This window comes from Bubalus bubalis, chromosome 13, assembly GCF_019923935.1.
Source record: "Bubalus bubalis isolate 160015118507 breed Murrah chromosome 13, NDDB_SH_1, whole genome shotgun sequence".
Lineage (NCBI taxonomy): Eukaryota > Metazoa > Chordata > Mammalia > Artiodactyla > Bovidae > Bubalus > Bubalus bubalis.
The window spans coordinates 61,598,995-61,619,944 of record NC_059169.1 but is presented as its reverse complement, the minus strand read 5'-3'; the positions used below and the strand labels follow the sequence as shown (position 1 = coordinate 61,619,944).

The following is a 20,950-nucleotide window of genomic DNA, read 5'->3' as shown; positions in this document are numbered from 1 at the left end:
GAATAAGAGTCGGATACGACTTGGTGACTAAACAACAACTATAGGCTTGGCCCAGTTCTTAGGGATCCAACAGTGAACAAGTCAGAGAAAAACATCTGCCCTCATGGAGCTTCCATCTCAGGAGGAGGAAGGATAGCAAACAACAAACATAACAAACGTGAACTAAAAAGAATATTAAAGGGTGATAAGTGGGGAGTTCCCTGATGGTTTGGTGGTTGTGAGGTCCACCTGCCTATTAAGGGATGCGGGTTCAATCCCTGGTCCAGGAAGATCCCAGTGCCATGGAGCAGCTGGGCCTGTGCCCCACAACTACTGAGCCCACGCTCTGGAGCCGGTGCCCACACCAAAGAGGCCATCGCAATGAGAGGCTAGCGCACACAATAAAGGGTATCACCTGCTTGCAGCAACTAGAGAAAGCCTGTGCGCAGCAATGAAGACCCAGCATAGCCCAAAACAAGTAAATCATTTTTTTAAATAGGTGATAAATGGTATGAAAACAAGGGAGGCCTGGTGCCAAGGAGAGGAGATGCGATTGTTTTTGGTGACACTCACAAGAGTCTTCCTTTCCCTTTCATTGACTATGCTGTCATTTTAATCTTTTCATTTTCCATCTTAATAAGACAAAATCCATACATGGATTGCCTATTAGGCAGGAATCTTTTCCATAAACATCTACCCTTATAGAACTTAAAATACCCTGATGCACAGTAAACCACAAACCTAACAAAGGTGCATTCTCTTCTTTACCCGCAGAGAATCAGAGAACGGGATTAACCTGGGCAGGCGCTCAGAAGGACACCAGTAATCCTTCTGCCCCATTTCCAAGTCTAGGGAAAATGTTCCTTGCAGTCTCCCTGTGCGCTCATAAATAATCCCCAAAGATTATTCTTTATCACACACAAAAGAAGCGGGTCCACTTGGGCTTTGGTCAGATTCATTTACCAGTGTTCATCGAGGGTGTTAATTCACACACATAAGCCTCTTGCCCCTGCAGGGTTGCTCAACCACTAAGTGCAAAGAATGAGCTTCTGAGGGGGGGCTGCATAAGGAATCGCAGGCTGCCTCTTTAATAGCCACTATGATGCCAGAGGCCGTGCGTTTGTTTTTGTTTTTTAATTGCTCTTCTATGGTCTTCTATTCTGAAGCTAAAAACCAAATCCAAGAAATTCGTGTTCACGCATTTTATCTGCCATACCTATGAAGTTGATGAACTCCTCTCTCCTCCAGGTTCCCAGGAAGCGCTTCTTGAGCCAGGAAGGGGTCCCTGTTAAGTCTGGGGTGCTGGGAGAAGCATTTTAAATGGGGTGTTCAGGATGTGGCTCATTTGAGAAAGTGGCTTCTGAGCACAGGCTTACAGGAGGTGAGGGAGCTATGGATCTGGAGGTGGGGTGGGGAGGAAGAACATTCCAGGCAGAGAGAAAAACCAGATAAAAGGGCCCCAAGGCACAAGAGCAAGTCCTTCCTGCAGCTGGAAAGCAGTGGGTGAGGGGACAGGGACTGAGCTGAGGCCAGATATGTTAAACAGCTGTGAAGTGAGGATGTGTCCAGCACAGGGAACTGGAATCCTAACTGCTTGATCTGTCTTCCTCTATGACGAAAGGGAAAATTCAAAACCACAGGGCTTAAACATGAAAGGAAAAGAAAAAAAAAAGAAAACCTTTTTAATCAAATTGTAAATGACATGGTTTTCATTCCCCCATCTTCTTTATTTCTCACAGAGTAGCAATAAATACCAGGAAACAGCCACATACGGTTCCTGCTGTAACTCCTCCTCAGAGACTGCTTGGTTTCTTTCCATTTTCAGAAATGAGAATAGTGAAGAAAAAAAGAGCTCTGAATTGAAATGCACTTTTTCGTGACTATTATTTGAATTATCATGGAATCATTATCTCACTAAGCAAATATTTACACAACAGGCAAGTTATTATGCAGGGAATATGCAGAGATTGCAGCACAGGTATACAACATGATGATGATGACACCAGAGTGAAAGTGTCATAAGAAGGATCTTTAAAAAAAAAAAATTAAGGAAGGACTTTCCTGGGGGTTCAGTGCAGGAGGTGGGGGTTCAATTCCTGGTTAGGGAGCTAAGATTCCATGTGCCCCATGGCCAAAAAAACCAAAACATAAAACAGAAACAATATTGTAACAAATTCAATGGAGACTTTAAAAATGGTCTACATCAAAAAAAATTAAAAATTAAAAATACAACAGGGATTCAGAGAAAAGAAAAAGTGCTTCTTGTTGAGGGACATCATAGAAGTCTCTGTGGAGGAGGAAGTTAATAAACCATATATTGAAAGATGTGTAGGTCCTGCGGAGATGGAAAAAAGGCATTCCCAGCAGATCACAGTGAGCTAGAAAGCCTGAGATGCTATGCCAAAATGTTTTTTCTGAAGATAGTACATCGCCCAAGGCTCTCAACATTGTGACCTTGCCACTCCTCACAGAGTGGGGGGTAGTGGGGGGAGGGGGGTGCTGTGACTTCTCTGCCAGAAGCTGACACTGCATGACATCAAGGCTAATCAAAAGTCAGCACCACATCCTCCTAGTTCTCTTGGGATGCTTGCTGGGGGAAGCCAGCTGCCTCACAGTAAGTCTAAACTAACTTGAGACCACCGTGTTGGTGAGGCTCTGCGACGTCTGGTCATTTTGGACGCCCAGCCTGGTCAAACCCTAAATGATTTGCAGCCCACTGAAAAACTGCCCAGATATGCCTTTCCCCAATTCTGACCCACAAAATTAAATGTTTTCTTAAAGCTAATAAGTTTGGGCATATTACACAGCAATAGTAAGGAGAACAGTTGTCTATGGGTTAGTAGTGTTGTTTTGTTTTGTTTTAATTAGCAGTGATGAGTCTCCAGATGTTAATGAAGGTTAAAGACATTGATGACTCGGAACTTCCCTGGTGGTCCCATGGTTAAGACTCCATGTTTCCACTGAAGGGGCACAGGTTCAATCCCCGGTCGGGGATTTAAGATCCCACATGATGCCCAGCAAGCCAAAAAATAAACAAACAAATAAATGAAGGCTTTGGTGACACCTCCATTCTGAGCACTGAATGTGAGGACAAGGAGGGAACTCAGTCTTGGAGTAACGCAGTGAGCACTGGAAACAGGAGTTCAGAAAACCTGGGTTCTGATTCCAGTTCATTCCCTTGGTAGTTTAAATCCCTAAACTCTGAGCCTCTCAACTCATTTACCTACCTGCCCCACCCCCAAAAAAACACAAAAGCATTTCAGAAACTTTAAAGCATTATTCAGTGGTACAGGTTTTTTCAAAATTATTTTAATTAAATAAATCCATTCATGTAGTTTAAAAATCAGAGGCTTATGAAAAACAGTAAACATCTTTCCTACCCCATCTCAAACTCCCACTTCTGCTCCCTGCAGACAACTACATTTAACTTTTTGCTGTTTCTTTTAGTAATTACTACCATATTTCTAAATAATATGCTTCTTCCAACATTTAATAATTCTTCATAATAATGAAAAGCCAACTTTCACACCTCTCAATTTTCTTCCCTAATTCTCCCAAATGTTTGCTCTTATTCAAATCATTAATCAATAACCATACCCAGGATCTCATATAAATATTGTTCACTGCAGAGCCAAATAGGAGTCTATAACATTTCCCTTTCTCTTGTACAGCTTCTTGTTTTCCCTTGAATAAATAATCACCTCATTATTAAATTTGTGTAATATTTCCTATGTGTTTTAATGTTTTTGTGATTCTCCATCATATTCACTACCATATCCTCTATTCTACTGATTCTGCTTTTTCACTTAGAGTTCTTCCTTCTCTTGAATCCTTTTGGTTCCACCTGGACTAGATGCTATCTAGAACTGCTCTCATCCTAGGATTTTTCTTTATTTCTTACTGATGATAGTCATAGTTTTCTAGATCCGATTTCTCCCCATTTTCTCTGTAATTTTGTTGATACATGCCTTAGCTTCTTGGGAAAGATTACACAGAAGGCAAGCTTTCTAAACCCCTATATAGAACTGTGCATCCATTGTGCTAGGAATTCAGAAAGATCTTTAAAGCTAAAGGCTTGTGTTCTTCAGTTCTGGAGGATTTTCCTATATTAGTTCTTAATTTCCTGCTCTCCATTGCCTTATTTTCTTCCTGGAACCCCTGTTAGTTTGACGTTGGACTTGTGTGTTTCATATTTTAAGTCTTTTCCCCTTTCTTTAATGCTTCCAGTTCTTGGTTGTTTTGTACTACTTTGGAGGCATTTCTTTTCCTCTATCTTTCAGTCTTTTTACTAAGCATTTTATATCAACAATCACCTTGTTGATGTTCAAGAATGTTTTAATATTCTCTGATTCTTCCTTTTTCACTTTGTGTGTATTCAATTTCCTGCATAGTGTGTTTTTTCCTGGTTTGTTTTTCTGTGCATTTATTTTATTCTCACTGTTTCATGTTGAGCACTTTCCTTAAATATCTTTTGATGATTTGCCATCCATTCATATTTAAGAGAAAAATACTTAAAAACTGGTCAAAATGACAGGCATGGGAACACCTTATAGGGAACAAGCTATACCCTACGTTGATTTACCAGGAAGGCAGTCACCTCCTTAGGGACTTGTGTATGCGCTCAGTTGCTCGACCCCATGGACTGTAGCCCACCAGGTTCCTCTGTCCATGGGATTTTCCGGGCAAGCATACTAGAGTGGGTTGCCATTTCCTGCTCCAGAATACCTTCCCAACCCAGAGATTGAACCCGTCACTTGCATCTCCTGCATTGGCAGGCAGATTCTTTACCACTGTGTCACCTGGGAAACCCATGTCATGCTTACTTTTATTTTTTTGAGATGACCTTCAAAAATCAAGAAATTTCACTCAAAATTCAAAGTTTCTAGCTTCTTTTACAATCAGGGAATCTGGCAGAGCCATCCCTTATCCCTCCTGACAGAGGTTTACTTGGGGTACATGCACCCCAAGGGCCACAACTTCCCCCACATCAGCCCACTTCACTCTAGTGAAACAACCTCTTTGCCCTGTTAGGCATTACACTTCTCAGCAGGGCACCCAGCCAGGCATGAATTCATCAAGATATCAACCCCCATGTTACTCTGAGCTTGCTCAGCAGAACTGTATCTATGTGAAATAAAATCAAGGATTACAAACTGCGTATACAGTACATGACTTGTACAACGGGCACAAACACTTAATGATATTCGAGTGGTTGAGCTTATTTGTACAAAAGACATCTATTTCTAAAAATCAGTTTATTACACTCAACATAATAAAGTTGATTTGAACGTCAGCACTGCGTTGGGAGGTTGACTGATCGTTTCAATTATCTAACTTCCTTAATCCAATGCCTTTGTTGTGTCTCCTGAAGACCGCCAGGCCTGCTCTACTCTTCCAGATCTTTCTTAGATTGTCTTTATCTATCCTGGAGAATCCTTTTAACTACTGTCGCCAGCATGTTTGACTCTGTTGCGTCTTGGCCTTCTATCGTATCTATCCTCAGACTACATTCTAGACTTGGATTCCTAATCACAGCACGAGGAAAGCACTCCAGGAGACTAGATGCCATTCCAAATTCATCATCTCCAAAAAGGACCTACCAAAAGGATTTGCAGTTATAATTATGAAATTATGAAACTTTGAGGGATCACCAAGCATAAGGTGCCTGAAGATTGAAAAAGTTCTTAATTTTTAACAGGGAATAAAATATGCATTTCAGAAACAACAGACCCATGAGAAAAATTACATAACAGCTTAATAAAAGCACATCAGTACAGGAAGAGAGGGAAATGAGGAAGAAACATGGATTCATAAAATAAATGCCAAACCAGCACCCAGTTAATTTTTTTTACAGTTTTATAGCTTGTCTGAAAACACAATAGACAAATGTAATAGTTTTGACAACTGTCAGATCTTCTTGGAATATTCTTGGGGTCAAGAAGAAGAAAAGTCGGACATATACAAGGATACTACTGTAGATAAATGAATAATGCTTGAAGGGCCATATTTTAAGAGTTTATTGATTAAACAAAAATTTACTAATTTGTTGTTAGGTGTCAAACACTGATAGATGTTTGAAACATGATTAGTGGGAGACAGTCCACCTGGGAGAAGGTGACTAACAATACCCTATGGAGTTTGCTCATGGCCCTGTTTCTTTTCAACTTTTTTATTATTTTATCAAAAGGATGAAAAACTCAGACAGCATTAATCTGAAAATTGGGAAATACCTCAAAGCTTGATTCAAAAATAATTCTCCAGGCTGAAATGCTGCAAATATGTGCTATAACAACAAAATTAAGTGATGGTAAAAATTATTTCTTTTTTAAATTTTTAGGCAACTTAAAATAATAATCACAGTTTCCTGCCCTACTTCCCACCCCCATTGTCCCCAGTTACCTCCCCAGAGGTAGTCATCTATGACTTTCATGACATTTTCTTTTGATATCTACACATTTCCAAGGGGCTTCCCAGGTGGCTCAGTGGTAAAGAACCCACCTGCCAATGCAAGAGATGCAAGAGACACGGCTTCGATCCCTGAGTTGGGAAGATGCCCTGGAGGAGGGAATGGCAACCCACTCCAGTATTCTTGCCTGGAGAATTCCATGGGCAGAGGAGTCTGGAGGGCTACAGTCCATGGGGTTGCAAAAAGTTGGACATGACTGAGCACACAGCACATTTCCACACTTCCCTACTTTAGACAGGATCCGTTGACTTCCTGATAGGGTAGATGAGGATTTAGCTGTCTCACACAGGCAATTTCGTTATACAGCAGGATCTGGTTGAATAATATTCAATACTGACATTACTCTGCCGACATGACTGTGACTCACAGCTGGGCATTCTAATGTGGTAATTAAGACTAAGTTTCCATTCTTATTTTTGTTTTCCTTGAAGTTAATCATTGCATTGCTTTTTCACTTCCTTGGTTTTCTTTGCACCTATGGCTAATTCTTCTCACACTTTCCAATAGCACAAACTTCTGCAAGGTCACATTGGCCTCCAATATTTTTCTTGGAGACACACTTCTGGAATCTTCCCCTCTTCCAGACTGGTTGCTCTTAGGTCTGCTGCACAGCAGATTTTTCAATTCATCATGCTCCCAAGTTATATGTACTGTTCTGAACATTCTATGTCTTCTTCCATCTGATCTATATCATGCTACATGGAGTTCTTCCTCCAATAACTTCTCTGTAAGGCATTCAAGATGTATTTTCTGAGACTTTGGATGTCTTGAAATCTCATTATTCTACCCTCATGAATGACTGATAGTAGAGGTAAATACATTCTCGTTGGAAATAATTTTCATTCCTTTCTTCTAAATGGCATAACTTGCTGGTTTTTTTGGTAGAGGTGAAAATGTGTCACTCAGTTCTCCTGCCATGAGAAGCATAATTGATGGATTGTGCCAGTTGCTACCCTCGTCATCCTCCACTGCAATGGCCCTGAGGCCATGCTTCTCAATGGCTACTCCCTTATAACTGAAACAAGCCAGGGGTACTAAGCAGACCTGTTCCTGCAAGCCATGGACTCCTCCAACGATGGCTCAGAATGATGGCTCAGAACTCCTCATTGGCCTGGTTGGATCGTTCTTAGACCTATACTGCCATCTGAGACTCTTCTCATCCCATGCCCCCTCCTTCCCACGCTCATGCGTCAGACAGCCATCATGTCCTAAAGGCTCATCTGCCTTCTCTGGCTTCTCCCGCTTTTCACTCTACTGTTGTTGCCCATCAATAAATGTCCTGCACATCTAATGCTGTCTTGACATCTGCTTCTCAGAAGATGAACTAAACCCAACTGAGGCTTGATTTTCCAGAAGGCAAAGCGAATGCCATTCTGAGTGATATTCAGGGGGGCGGATAGACCTCTGTCACAAGATGGTGCCCTGTATTTCACCAGCAGTAACCTGGGGGAATGTCTTAGTTGGGAGGAATGCTGCTCCCGATGCAATGATTCAGGCATTCCAATTCCGATGAAAAGAGAAGAATGAACTGGTTCCTGCTATATTGTATTGGGTCCTTACAGAGAGATATGAGAGCCAGAAGGTCTGATTGGTAGCCTACAGAGAGGCCCTTATCTCTGGCACTTTCAAGAGGGAGTGATCCAGAAAGAAAAATTTCAATGTGAAAGTAGTTATCAAGTTTTTGCTTGCATCACACTTGTTACTGTCCCATTGAACAAAACAAGTCACATGTTCTAGCCCATAGACTATGTGGGATGCAAGTATACAGAACTGAGAAGCATAGTTCAATGGGGTCCCCAGACACAACACTTTTGCACCCCTCTCTTTCCAGAACTCCTGTTATTTCAATGATGGACCTCTGGATGGTTCACTGATTTTCTTATTTTTATTCTACAGTTGTCCATCTATTTGCCTTCTTGCCCTATTCTTACAGAGATTTTATCACCTGTATTTTCCAATCTATTAAATTTTTCAAGTCTGCTATAATATTTAATTTCCATGTGTTCTTTCCCCCCACCTATTTTATTGTATTATCCTATTCCTATTTCCTAGATGCAACATATTCTCTTAACTCTTTAAGAGTTTACTGAGGTTTCTTAAAATTTATTTTTCCTTACTGAGATATAATTCACATATAATGTTATATTAGCTTCAGGTACACAACATAGATTGCCTATATTATGAAATGACCATCACCATAAGTCTAGTCAACATTTATCACCAAACACAGTTACAGTTTTTTTTCTTACAAGAACTTTTAAGATCAACCTCCCTTAGCATTCTCAAATACACAACACAGTACTAACTGTAATCACAAAGCTGTTCATTACATCCAATGACTTCCTTATTTTTATAACTAGAATTTTTATCTTTTGACTGTCTTTTTCCTTTTAGCTTTTTTTCTCCCCATATAGTCTCAGTTTCCTCCAAGTTTTCTCCCCGCAAAGTTGCCTTTTTTCCTCTCTATTTAGGTGGGTCTCAGTCTTTCATGTTAGACACTTTCCTCAGATCCTGCTGATTCCTAATTGTCTACTCATGTTTAAGAATGAGAAACAAAAACCCCGACTGGAAGATCTGAGCATGAGGGTGGGGTGTGTTGATTTCAAGCTTCACTGTGGAGTGCTCTGTCTCTGCCATTTTGTTGTGGAACCTTTAGGACCAGTGTCTTAGGTCTTTCCACATGAGCTCATCAGATTCCCAGGAGAAGATGCTTCCAGTCCCTACCTGGAGAGCAGAAGTCACATGGCCAATGTTCCAAGAGCCTGTTGGGCAAGAAGGGCTGGGGGTGGAATAAAAAGAGGGGCTGGGAAAGGGGGTGCGGGTCTCCACTTCCAAGCTCATATGTTCACTTAGTCCCTTTTTCCAGCGTGGTGCTCATGCCCTCAAATATGCCTGAGGTCCCTCAGTCCAGATGCTTTCCATGTTATACACTCCAGAAAATCCACTTTGAGTTTTCTCCTTAAGTGGAGAAGTGACATACGCCCAGCAGTGGGGATGATGGGGAAAAGATCCGGAAATCTAGCTGTTTCTTACACAGCTTTCAACCAGTTCTCATTTTAGCACCCACACCCTTCAGCACCCTTTCCAGAGCACCTGGTCTTACTATTCTCTGAGAATCTGCAATCGTAGGATTGGTTCTTGGCTTCTCCCACAGCCAATCTAGTAGTCAGCTTGCACGGATCCACTGAGTCAGGAATACGCCACCATCTGCTTCTGAGCTTTTAAAGTTTTGTTTCCACTGTTCTCTCCACTCTATGTCTTCCTCCGTCTCCCTCCCCTCCTTCCCTCCTTCCCTCCTCTTGCCCATTCCCCTTTCTTTGTTTTAACTGTTTCTTTGCTAATGGTCACCTTATTAAAGGGTTTCCCTTGTGGCTAAGATGGTAAAGAATCTGCCTACAAAGCAGGAGACCCAGGTTCTATCCTTGGGTCAGGAAGTTCCCCTGAAGAAGGGAACGGCTACCCACTTCAGTATTCTTGCCTGGAGAATTCCATGGACAGAGGAGCCTGGCAGGCTACAGTCCATGGGGTCACAAAGAGTTGGACACAACTGAGCAACCAACAGTTACTGAAGTTTAATGGGGTTTCAAGAGAGAAAAATTCGATGGGTAAATTCAATCTGCCATCTTTTCCCAGAAACACTTCTTATGACTTCTCCACCACAAAAGTACCACATTTTGCTTATAGAACAATTAGGGAAAAAAACCCAGACAATCAGAAGAAAAAAAAAATTTACCTGAACACATCTAGAAACACCCCCAAATGGTAAGCGATATAAACATGACTCCTGGCATCACAAAGCTGAGATTTTTGCAGGGGGAAGACCAAGAAACAAATTATTTCAATAAAATATGTGAAATATTATAAGACAGGCAGGACAGAACTTTATGGAGCAGAAAGCAGGGATAGCAAATTTAGGCTTGGCATGTCAGGAAAAAAGCTGGGGGAAAGGGCGGCAACTGGAGAAGGCTCTCTACTCATTCACACTCACACAGCTAAGATATGTAAGAAGCATAACACAGCAAATGGCATTTTTCTCTTACTAACATACCATGTGCAACTTTTTAATCACCATACATTAACTTTTTAATGGCCAAACACTATTCCACTATACCTGCGCACTGCTACTCCTTTAACTGCTCACCCTAATATATTTAGGTGATGTTCAATTTTTAAGAAGTATTCACCATCTGTCATAATCCTCCTCTCACCTTTACATATTGAGGATGAAATTTAATAAGATTAAAAGTTCAAAAATACACAACAAAAGGAGATGACAAGGAAAATCTGGTTTAAGAGCAATTCACACAGGGAAAAATTTTAAAGCCTGAGAGGTTTTCGCTGACCTCACACCAATCTGAGTCCACAGGAAGGTGACAACCAAAGCCGTCAATGCAGTCTTGGACAGTAGGGTCAGGATCCAGTGTCCAGAACAAGAAATATGCGCTTAATCCTGGGGGCAGCTGAAACTTGGTTTGCACGTTGAATCTTAAGAGAAGCCTCCGCGTCCTTCCCTTTGCCCCTCCAGCCACTGATCCTGTGGCATGAACTGGGCATTGCTTCACCTGGTGTGGCTGCGCAGCTGGCCCCCAGGACACAGAACCCAGAACACCCTTCCAACTCCGGGTGTCCTCAGTCATCTCCACCATCCGCAGCCCCTTGGTAAGGACGATGGCCATGGGCATGTCCCACAGACAGCCAACTCCATTCTGCACTGTTTCTCAAAGACACACCCCACTGGGGAGATATTAATAGAAAGGTCAACTGTTCCTTCTCCCTCCCCACCTTCTCCTCAAGGGTCAGAAGATAAAGAGGCCTCTCAAAGGTCATATTTGCTTTCTCAGAATTCAACCACCTTCCTGTCTGCCCCACTGCATCTCCCCAAGAAGAAGCCCTGACTAAATGGCAGCTCCCTCTAATTCTTAGAGGCCTGACCCGGAATGTGAATAAAGGAGAAAATACTTAGGAAGAACATAGTGGCCTTTTCAGATATTTGAAAAGCTGTCTCCACAAAAAACAATTTGTTTTATTTTTTGACACGAGGAAGGCAGAGACAACCAGGGGTGAGTCCTCTATAGAGGCAGGTTTCTAATCAATATGAAAGATAAAACCAAGTGGGCTACTTCAGAGAAGCTGGGTTGCTTTTGCTAGAAATAGTTGAGCAGAAGCCAGAGGATCCCAGGACAACTGCAAGGAGTTGGTCCAGAGAAGAAATCTGACCTAAGATTCCTCTGTTGCCTTTTTATTCTAATTATCAAATAATAGTGCATTTACAGACATGGAAATAATATCTGTTCAACCAGTATATTTAAAGCATTAGCCACTCAGTTGTGTCTGACTCTTTACGACCCCATGGACTGTAGTCCGCCAGGCTCCTCTGTCCATGGGATTCTCCAGGCAAGAATACTGAAGCAGGTTGCCATTCTCTCCTCCAGGGTATCTTCCCAACCCAGGGATCGAAACCGGGTCTCTGCATTGCAGCCAGATTCTTGACCATCTGAGCCACCAGGGAAGGCTTAATGTATAAAACTGGTTTCAGTTTATCTTGACTATTTTATCAAACTATAAATGATACTGGTTCATGGCTGATGTTCTGACATCCATACTGCAAATAATAATGTTATTAATAAAAAAAAAATCTATTCAGACTGGAGCCATGCAAGTTGACTAAACATTTATCTTAAGTCAATATACCAAATTATATCAGTCATAAATTTTAGTAAATTTCCTTTAAACATCAAGAAAAGGTACTTGTTTTATGTAAAATAGGTCATTTCAAAACTGATTTGAAAATCTAGTCAAATGCTGCTGAAATAACTGCAAAGACTGTCCCACTGAACGCTGAGGGTTACGAATGAAGTTAAGTGAGGCAACAATTTCTAACGCATTTGTCTAATTCCTTTTATCTAAACAGCTCAAGAGGATCACTTCTCAAGTTCTTTTGCTTTTATTGACTATAAAGATTCATACCTCACCTTTGTAGAGCTCTTTACATTTTTCAGAACATGTTGACATACCTGATTTTGTTTTAATTCTCACAATGTATCTGACAGGTGGACAGTGTGGGGGAAGTCACTGCTTGTCCTTAATGACCTGTTCCCAATTGATTTGCTGAGCACACAGCTCTGCAGCTGCAGTACGCCTCCGCTGCCTGCACCACGTGACTGAATTCTGTCAATGGGAGGTGAGTGCAAGAGATGGTGCAGCCTTCAGGTGAAGCTCCCACAAGGTCACATACTCCTCCTTCCCTATCCCCCATCCACTGGATGAAAATGGAGATATTATCTGCCTTGGAAATGCACAAAGGTCACATTCCTGTCTGGGTAGAAATTGTTTCCTTTGATCTTCCTCACTTTTTAAAACTCCTTCCCAGATACTGGGTGAGAAAGCAGATTGCAGATATTCAATTTACAAAAAAGAAAAGAAGGACATAGTGAAATAAGTAAAGATTATTTTATATCTGTGTTTATTCATTCATTAAAACTGGTATCAGTATTTCCTCTGCTCCAAGGACTGAGATAAGTGCTAAAAATGTAAAAATAAATATGATATACAGTCTGTGGCCTCAAAGAGCCACAAATGAGGAAATGATTCTCTGCCTCTTGTTACTACAAAAGGGGAGTACTTGAGTCAAGACTTTGAAGGATAAATAAGAGTATATCCCAAGATAGAAGAGCTATAGTGATACTTTAGTTTATCTCTGTACCCAGAATATATCAAGATAGAGCATATAAAAGGTAGATTAAGCTTATCTATTTAAATATATTATGCTTATCTGTTTAAATATATGCTTAAATTATTTTTAATCACATAAATACATAATTCTATAAATAAAGCATAATTATATGTTTAAATTATGCTTATCTGTTTAAATATAGATCACTGACTTGATGGACATGAGTTTGAGCAAGCTCCAGGAGTTGGTGATGGACAGTGAAGCCTCGACTGCTGCAGTCCATGGTGTCGCAAAGAGCTGGACACAACTGAGCAACTGAGATTGCAAGTATCACTTTGTAGTTTCCTGAGATGTGGATCTTGAAGGATTCAGAAACCGTATGCATTTTTACTTACCCTCTATTTCTCGTCCTCCCAATTTTGTTTTTTATTCTCTTCCTAGACCTAAAATTTCCTTTATGCCTTAAAAAGATAACATTCCTTTTAAACATCCAGAAAAGGTATTTGGTAATATGTTTTATGTAAAGTAGGTGATTTCAAAACTGATTTGAAAATCTAGTCAAATGCTGCTGAAATAATTACAAAGAAACATACTTTTTGTACAAATTAATTTTAAAATTCTGGCTTGGAACATCATGTTGTTTGAAAAAATAAGATAACTCAGAAGACTTCTGCATGCAAACTTTATGACTAATTACTATATTCAGGTTGTGCATTCAGTCATTTTGCACTTGAGAAATGCACATTGGCATTATTTGAATGCTTAGTATTCCCTCTTCAACTCAAAAGAATTGACATTGTTAAACACTACTTTGATTTTGAAATTATTTTATTAGTTTTTTTCCTATTCTTAAATTTTTTCTTGGACTTGACTGTGACCTTCAAAAAAACATTGTGTTCAATCAGATATTCAAAGAAGAGTGAGTCAAGCTCTTCAGGAGATATTTTAACCATTTCTGATTAAATACACTATTGAATTCAGTAGTCTATAAAATACATTAACATTCAACTCAGTTGATTATTCCAGCAATGTACCAAAAAATTTTAATGAGCGGAAAATTGGTAAAGTGCTTCACAAAAGTACATAGCCTTATAATTCGAACATGTATCTAATAGATAAATTGCCTCCACTATTACTTGGGGAAGGACAGCTCAACTAGATAACAAAGCCACTTCCAATACATGCTCCTAAAACCAGCCAGGAGAATTCCCCCATCTCCCATTGTGAAAACTTTGTCATAATGTTTCATAGTGATTATAGACAGTTTTAAGTTGTTTGGAAACTTTTACAATGGAGTCATACATGTGATGATGAACTTTAAATTTTTACTGAAAATGTCAGATTCTGCACCATTATAGTTACTGATCTTACTCTCTGATTAGGATTTAATACTCCCTGTCCCATAAGAAAGTGGCTAGAACATTGATGAAGAGAACAGATCTTAGGAACATGAGTTTATAAGGGCAAAGTCAGGCTGTTAAATAGCCAGAAGTCACTTACTTAGCACTTACCAAGGGCAAGATGGCATTTTAGGATAGATGAAGTGAACGTGTTTTCCTCATTTAAGGAATTACCTGGCTAGTGAAGCAAATGATTAAATGAAAGAAAAAGTGTGGTAGGGGGCATCAGAGTGAAGCACTGTGGGTTCCACAGAAGGAACAGATGGCATTTGAGTGTAGGGCCAAAGGGAGCATGTGAGCTAGTTCTTAAAGAAAAAATGTGATTTTAATAAACAGGGGACTTTATCCTGTTCATTCATAATGATATCCTTGGGAATATCCGCCATGGCAAACTGCAAGGAGCAAGGGCAGAGGCAAGGACATCCGTCATTAGGCTGTTCCAGTGATCCAGGCAGAATGTGATGGGGGCTTGGACCTGGAGTTTTAGATAAAGAGAGAAGTGGCTGGATTCTGTATACATTTTGAAGGTAAGTAGAGCTATAGGCTGGAGAAGGCAATGGCACCCCACTCCAGTATTCTTGCCTGGAAAATCCCACGGATGGAGGAGCCTGGTAGGCTGCAGTCCATGGGGTCACTAAGAGTTGGACACGATTGAGCGACTTCACTTTCACTTTTCACTTTTCATGTATTGGAGAAGGAAATGGCAGCCCACTCCAGTGTTATTGCCTGGAGAATCCCAGGGCCGGGGAAGCCTGGTGGGCTGTCATCTATGGGGTCACACAGAGTCGGACACGACTGAAGTGACTTAGCAGCAGCAGCAGCAGAGCTATAGGATTGGTTGATGGATTGAACATAAGATTTAGTTTAAAAATAAAATAAAATTAAAAAAAAAAAAAGATTTAAGAGAAAGGAAGAAGTTAAGCTTTGGTGTCCAACCAACTGCAAGAGCAAAGCTACCATGATGGAGATGGGGAAGACAGGAATTTGCTTTTGGATGTTAAATGTGACATGTCTCTATTTGACATCAAAGAGGATAAGCTCTACACTCAGACAGAGAAGGAGAAGTTCTTCTTCTACACTTAGATATAGGAGAAGAAGAACTTCTCAGGGGAGAAGTTCTGGCTGGAGACTCAAAATTTGGAGTCATCAGGATATAGAGTCTTCAAAGAACTCATTTGGAGTGAATCTAGAGCATAGGCCCCAGGAGGGAGGCCCCGGCACTCCAACATTTAGAGACATGACAGGGAGGAATAAGCAAAGGGAATTGGGAAGAAGTTGCCAGTGAGCTGAGAGAAGGGAGAGACAGTGAGGTTCTGGAAGCCAAGCTAAGAAAGTGTGTCAAGAAAGAGAAGAGCAGTTGGACAGATGCTGTAGACAGATCAGCTGACAGGAGCACTGATGCTCAGTACCAGGCAGATCTGTACTTTATGTAATGCACAAAGTAGTATCTCCCAGCCCCACCTCCTTAAGTGAAAGAAGTTGTCTTTTGGGACTTCCTTGTGGTCCAGAGGCTAAGACTCTGTGCTTCCAATGCAGGGGGCCCGGGTTCAACCTCTGGTTGGGGACCTAGATCCCACAAGCCACAGCTAAGAGTCCATGTGCCGCACTAAGACCCAACACAGCAAAATAAATAAACAAATATCCCCCCTGCCCCCCCCAAAAGTTGTCTTTTTGTCGCAGGTTCCCTGAACAGACATTTGCAAGACTCCCTGGGAGTCCCATGTGTATCTCGAACTTAGTCCTGTTCCTCCCCAGAATCCCATGGACAGAACAAAAACTCCCAGGCACCATTGGAGCTGGACTCCAACTACCAGCCTTAACACTAGTTCTTCAGGGGCCGTTAAGACCCATCTTTCTACAGCTGCGAAGGCACAGCAGTCCCTCTTCAAGCTAGAGAGAAGAAGTTACGTCTTCTTTCTGGGTTATATTTGGATGAGCAAAGCAGTCTGGATTCCATGGGCTCTGCAGGGAAATCTTTCTGTCAGTTCTGGCTCTGTCAGGCTCTGTCTCTTTCTCTCATACATACACACACAGAGGCTATTTCTATCAAGGGGACCTCAGTACCAAAATCCCACAAAAAACAGAAAGACCTCCATTCCGAGCAAAGCTTCCCCATCCCATTATTCATCCTGCAGTTTGTCTGGCCTGCCTCTGTCCTCCAGGCCATCAGACAATGATTCTTAAGAATCTGGTGCTGGGGTAGGGGGGAGATGGGGGGATGTCAAATTTCCAGTCTCCCTAAGGCATCTCCTTAGTCTACTTGTAAATTAGTGGAAACACAGAATGGGGAGGGGAGGAGTGCTGGCCAGATCAATCCTTCACCAGCATCAGATCCCCAAATGTAAATAAATGTGCTAAGGGCTCAGTAGCCCCTACCAGGAATACCTAAAACCTGGCTGAAAAGTTCTATTAATATCACCAAAATGTTCCATTACCAAAATCTGGGAATATGATTTATCTTTTAAAATAAGATCAAAACTTCCATACTCCCCTCCCCATAACACAAACACCAAGAAAGAATATTAATATAAGAATATTAATCAGAATGAAAATATCTCATAGGACATAATTAAAGATATCATCTTTGATCATAACAACTTACTTCTTCTTAAGATACAAGAATGACTACACTCCGAACCAAAGATATGTGAAAGCAAAATTAATTTTTTACAGCAACTGTAATTATGTTTGCAACATCAGCAAAAGCAACTGTCCATTTGTTACTAATTTCTTATGAACACAAAGTCCACTGGGAAGGATGGTTAGTGTTTGGCAAGTTTTTGTGTAAGGAGACAAAAATATAACTGGGAAGTTAATCGAAAGGCAAAAAGTGGGCACAAGAGTCAAAAGCATGTTGACTATTTAATATACCAGAGTACCAGAAAGCTCCTGTGGTCCCAGTTCCTTATCTTATGTATGAAATGAATGGGTAAGTGGTTATAATAACAATTGATGAGTTTTATATTCATACAGAGTGTATTACATGCATTCTAAAAACAGAACTCATGTGATTTAAATCTACAATAGTAATTTTGCAGGAATAGTCTATTTGGTCCTTCAGTTGGTCCACAAATCTCTTGTTTCTGGTATGAACTGAAATTTGCTTATGTTTTCTTCAAAAGAGGGACCAGCTTTTTCCATTGTTTTCTATCACCAATCATGAACAGGTGCTGTTTGGGTCTTCTGATTCCTTAAAAGAACTGACAGACTGAACAAGTTTATTACCACTGCTCTAAAGTATCTTACTGAAAATATATATATATGTCAATATGGAATCACTAAATCACAAGTTTTTGGTCAAACAAACTCAACATTCTTTTATGACCTGTGGTAGCAAGCAGGTTTTTTTGGAGCTGACACACAATCTAATTAGCCCTTATTACAACACTATCAGCAGCTCTGAGTGGTAAGTCAACTCAATGACCCAGGAACTGTTCTGCCTCAATTACCTATGGCTTCGATTAAAAGTGTGTAAAAGTGAGTCTTCATCTTGACTTTGTTCAAAATATGTGGCTTAATTCTAAATTTAAAAATAGGTCTTCCAGTAAATACAGAAGTCACCAAAATACTGTGCCAAATGTTATACGTTTAAACCCATTTATTAAAAGGTTTGCACATATACATATAAAATATTCTATTATGATACAAAACTGTAAGAAGTGTACAAACAACTGACGTTATAAAGGAACCCTCAAATTGATGAACCTAATCTTGAAGACTAAGTAAAGGAGAAAAGGGAGAAATAATTCTTTGGAAGACAACTTCATCATGGCACATTAATTCCTCCTCTGTCAAAATGTATTAAGCCTTTTGCACAAGGGTGTTAAAATCAATTTTGTCAGGCTAATAATCTCATCCCTGGGGAATCCTTCCAATTGGAGACAGCATCGCATACATACAGTTGTTGTAGTACACAATCTATCCCGCCCTTTAGTAGTTTCTGTATCTTAGGTAGCTTTGTTTAAGACTGTACAAGGGGTCTTCACACTCCTGCTGATTAAGTAAGGTTGGCGGATGTAGTTCTCAATCCCGCCACTGCAAGAACTTCCAAAGAAAGACAGTTGAAACTCTGCTCTGCAGGAGATGCGATTTTAACATCTTCGAGTTTGCTGCAGTGTGAACTTGTGCCACAAGCAAGACAGATCTTATTGGATTAAAACTGAACTCGTGACATCTCCACAAACTCGAGCAGAGAGCAATGCTGTCTGTGTGGCTTCCAAGCAAACTTCTTTCCTCGTGCTCTGGCGGCCGCTCCTAGTCCTATTTCACCTCTAGGAATTCTCTACCCTCAAGAGAAAGGCGCTCCCATTTCTCATGGGAGAAACGAATCCCCATTTCTTTTTGACGGTGGCCTCAAAAAAGGCAGTCCCCTGGCGCGCCCACTGCGGGGTTTCCCTCCCATTCCCGACTCCACGATTTCCTGGGAAACCCAAGAAGCTCAGCGCCCCCCACCCTCCCTGGGCGTGAACCCCAGGAAACCGCACAGGTGTGCTCCAATGGAGCCTGCTCTGATTGGCATCCCCCAGTCAGACACCCCTCTTGCCCTGGCGTCTCCAGGGGCCCTCTCCCCGGCGTGGCCCTCCACCTGGCCCCCTCGCACTCACCAGGAGGAGGTTGTGCGCCACCAGGTAACCGAGTCGCGGGCTGCCCCGGACGCCGGGAGCCAGGCGCCCGGTGGCGTAGCCGTGCCAGGCCACCACGTAGGGGTTGTCGATGGTGATCCAGTACTTGACCTGGCCGCCGAAGTGGCGGAAGCAGAGCTCGGCGTAATCCCTGAAGTGGTCGGCCAGGGCGCGGTTGGCCCAGCCGCCGTAGGCATCCTGCAGGCGCTGGGGCAGGTCCCAGTGGTACAAGGTGACCACGGGCTGCACGCCCAGCTCCCGCAGCCGCTCCAGCAGACGCCGGTAGTAACGCAGCCCCTCCCGGTTGGGGGCGCTGGCGCTGCCATTGGGGAGCACCCGCGCCCACGAGATGGAGAAGCGGTAATGGGTGACCCCGAGCTCGCGCAGCCCCTCCGTGTCTCGGAAGACATTGTTGTAGCCGTCGCTGGCTACGTCCCCGGTGGCCGGCGGGGGCGGCGACGGGGCGCCCGACGGCCAGCCGGCCGCCGAGGGGTCGCCTGGAGGCGCCGGGGGGCGGTGGGTGAACGTGTCCCAGATGGAGGCGCCCTTGCCGTGCTGCTGCCAGCCGCCCTCCGTCTGGTAGGCGGCGCTGCCCACGGCCCAGAGGAAGCCGTCGGGGAAGGTGTCGTGGAGTAGCCCCGCGGCCTCGGGGGTCGGAGGGCGCGCGAAGCGGGCCCAGGTCTGCGCGCCGTCGCCGGGCTCGGCGCGCAGGGGGCGACCGCCCAGGGCCAGCAGCAGCAGCCACAGCGGCGGCGGCGGCGGCGGCGGCAACGCCCGCAGGCGGCGCGGCGGGGCGCGGGCGGGCATGCTGCGCGGGAGCCGGGCACACGGGCGCCGCGCCGCGCCCCTTTATGCCCGCGCCCCGCCGCGCCGCCCACCCCCGCTTCCCCCCGCGGGCCCCGCTGGCAATGATTACCTGTGGCCCCGCGCCTCCCCCCGCCTCCCTGGATGAGGGGGAGGGCGAGGGGGGACTGGGGCGCAAAGGGCGAGCGGGAGCCCGCGCAGGGGGCGCGATCGTGGGCCCGGCGCAGCGGGCGCGGCTCTCGGACGTCGGAGAAAAAGCACCTGTGCTTCTCTGAGCCCAGGGGCAGCCAGGGATGTTTCCGCTGCAGGACTTTTCCTGCGAGCTCGCTTTCTACACCCCATCCGCGCCCCTCCTGGAAGAAGCCGCCGAGCCCGGGAAGGGAGGCGGCCACCCCAACTTTCCCGAGTTCGGCGCGGGGTCTGTGGGAGCGGGGTGCGCCCACAGGAAAAGCACCTGCTTTTCTCTTCTCTCCCTACTCGGAGGCCGAGAAGAGCGACTGACGAGACTGGAGTTGATTAGGAACTGGCCGAAATTGTATTGGGAGGGCAGGGTGGGGAGAAATATGTTGGAACTTGAAATGTTAGGAGAGAAGGACCCGAGGTGGACTTTACATTGCGGTCTCTAAGGAAAATGCTCGCGTGAAGAGCTGCCCCACGTGCGCAGCCAGAGTGGAGCTTCCCGCAGGCCCCAGTCTAGGACGCCTTCGAGGAAGACAAGGGAATCACATGGGCTCCCTTGAACTTTGCTTTCATCTCCCTCTTACGGTTATGTTTTAACTGTTTCAAACCAGTACTTGTTCTTTAATTGGATCGTGCAGAATGACTTGGTGAATGTCTAACGACAGTTGTTGGTTGTTCTTCCAGAAGAAAGAGAAACGCCAAGGTTTGGACTTTGAGTAGTTCTCATTCACCTGTGTTGTCCTTTTGCATCTGTTTTTTGAATAGTCACATGTTTCAGCTTTCAGCTCTGGCTTGGCAAGTAATTTATCTGAACAAACCGTGCACG

General features: G+C 43.3%; 1 protein-coding gene across 1 annotated transcript in view; it reads right to left on the bottom strand.

The window, feature by feature from the left end:
• KL (klotho) overlaps positions 1-19,949 on the bottom strand; it is a 38,177-nt gene extending 18,228 nt beyond the window's left edge. Inside the window, exon 1 of the mRNA XM_025262905.3 lies at positions 19,123-19,949. Coding sequence (XP_025118690.3) covers positions 19,123-19,947 — 825 coding nt within the window. The 5' untranslated portion in view covers positions 19,948-19,949. The remainder of the gene's footprint in view (positions 1-19,122) is intronic.
• Positions 19,950-20,950: the final 1,001 nt, after the last annotated feature.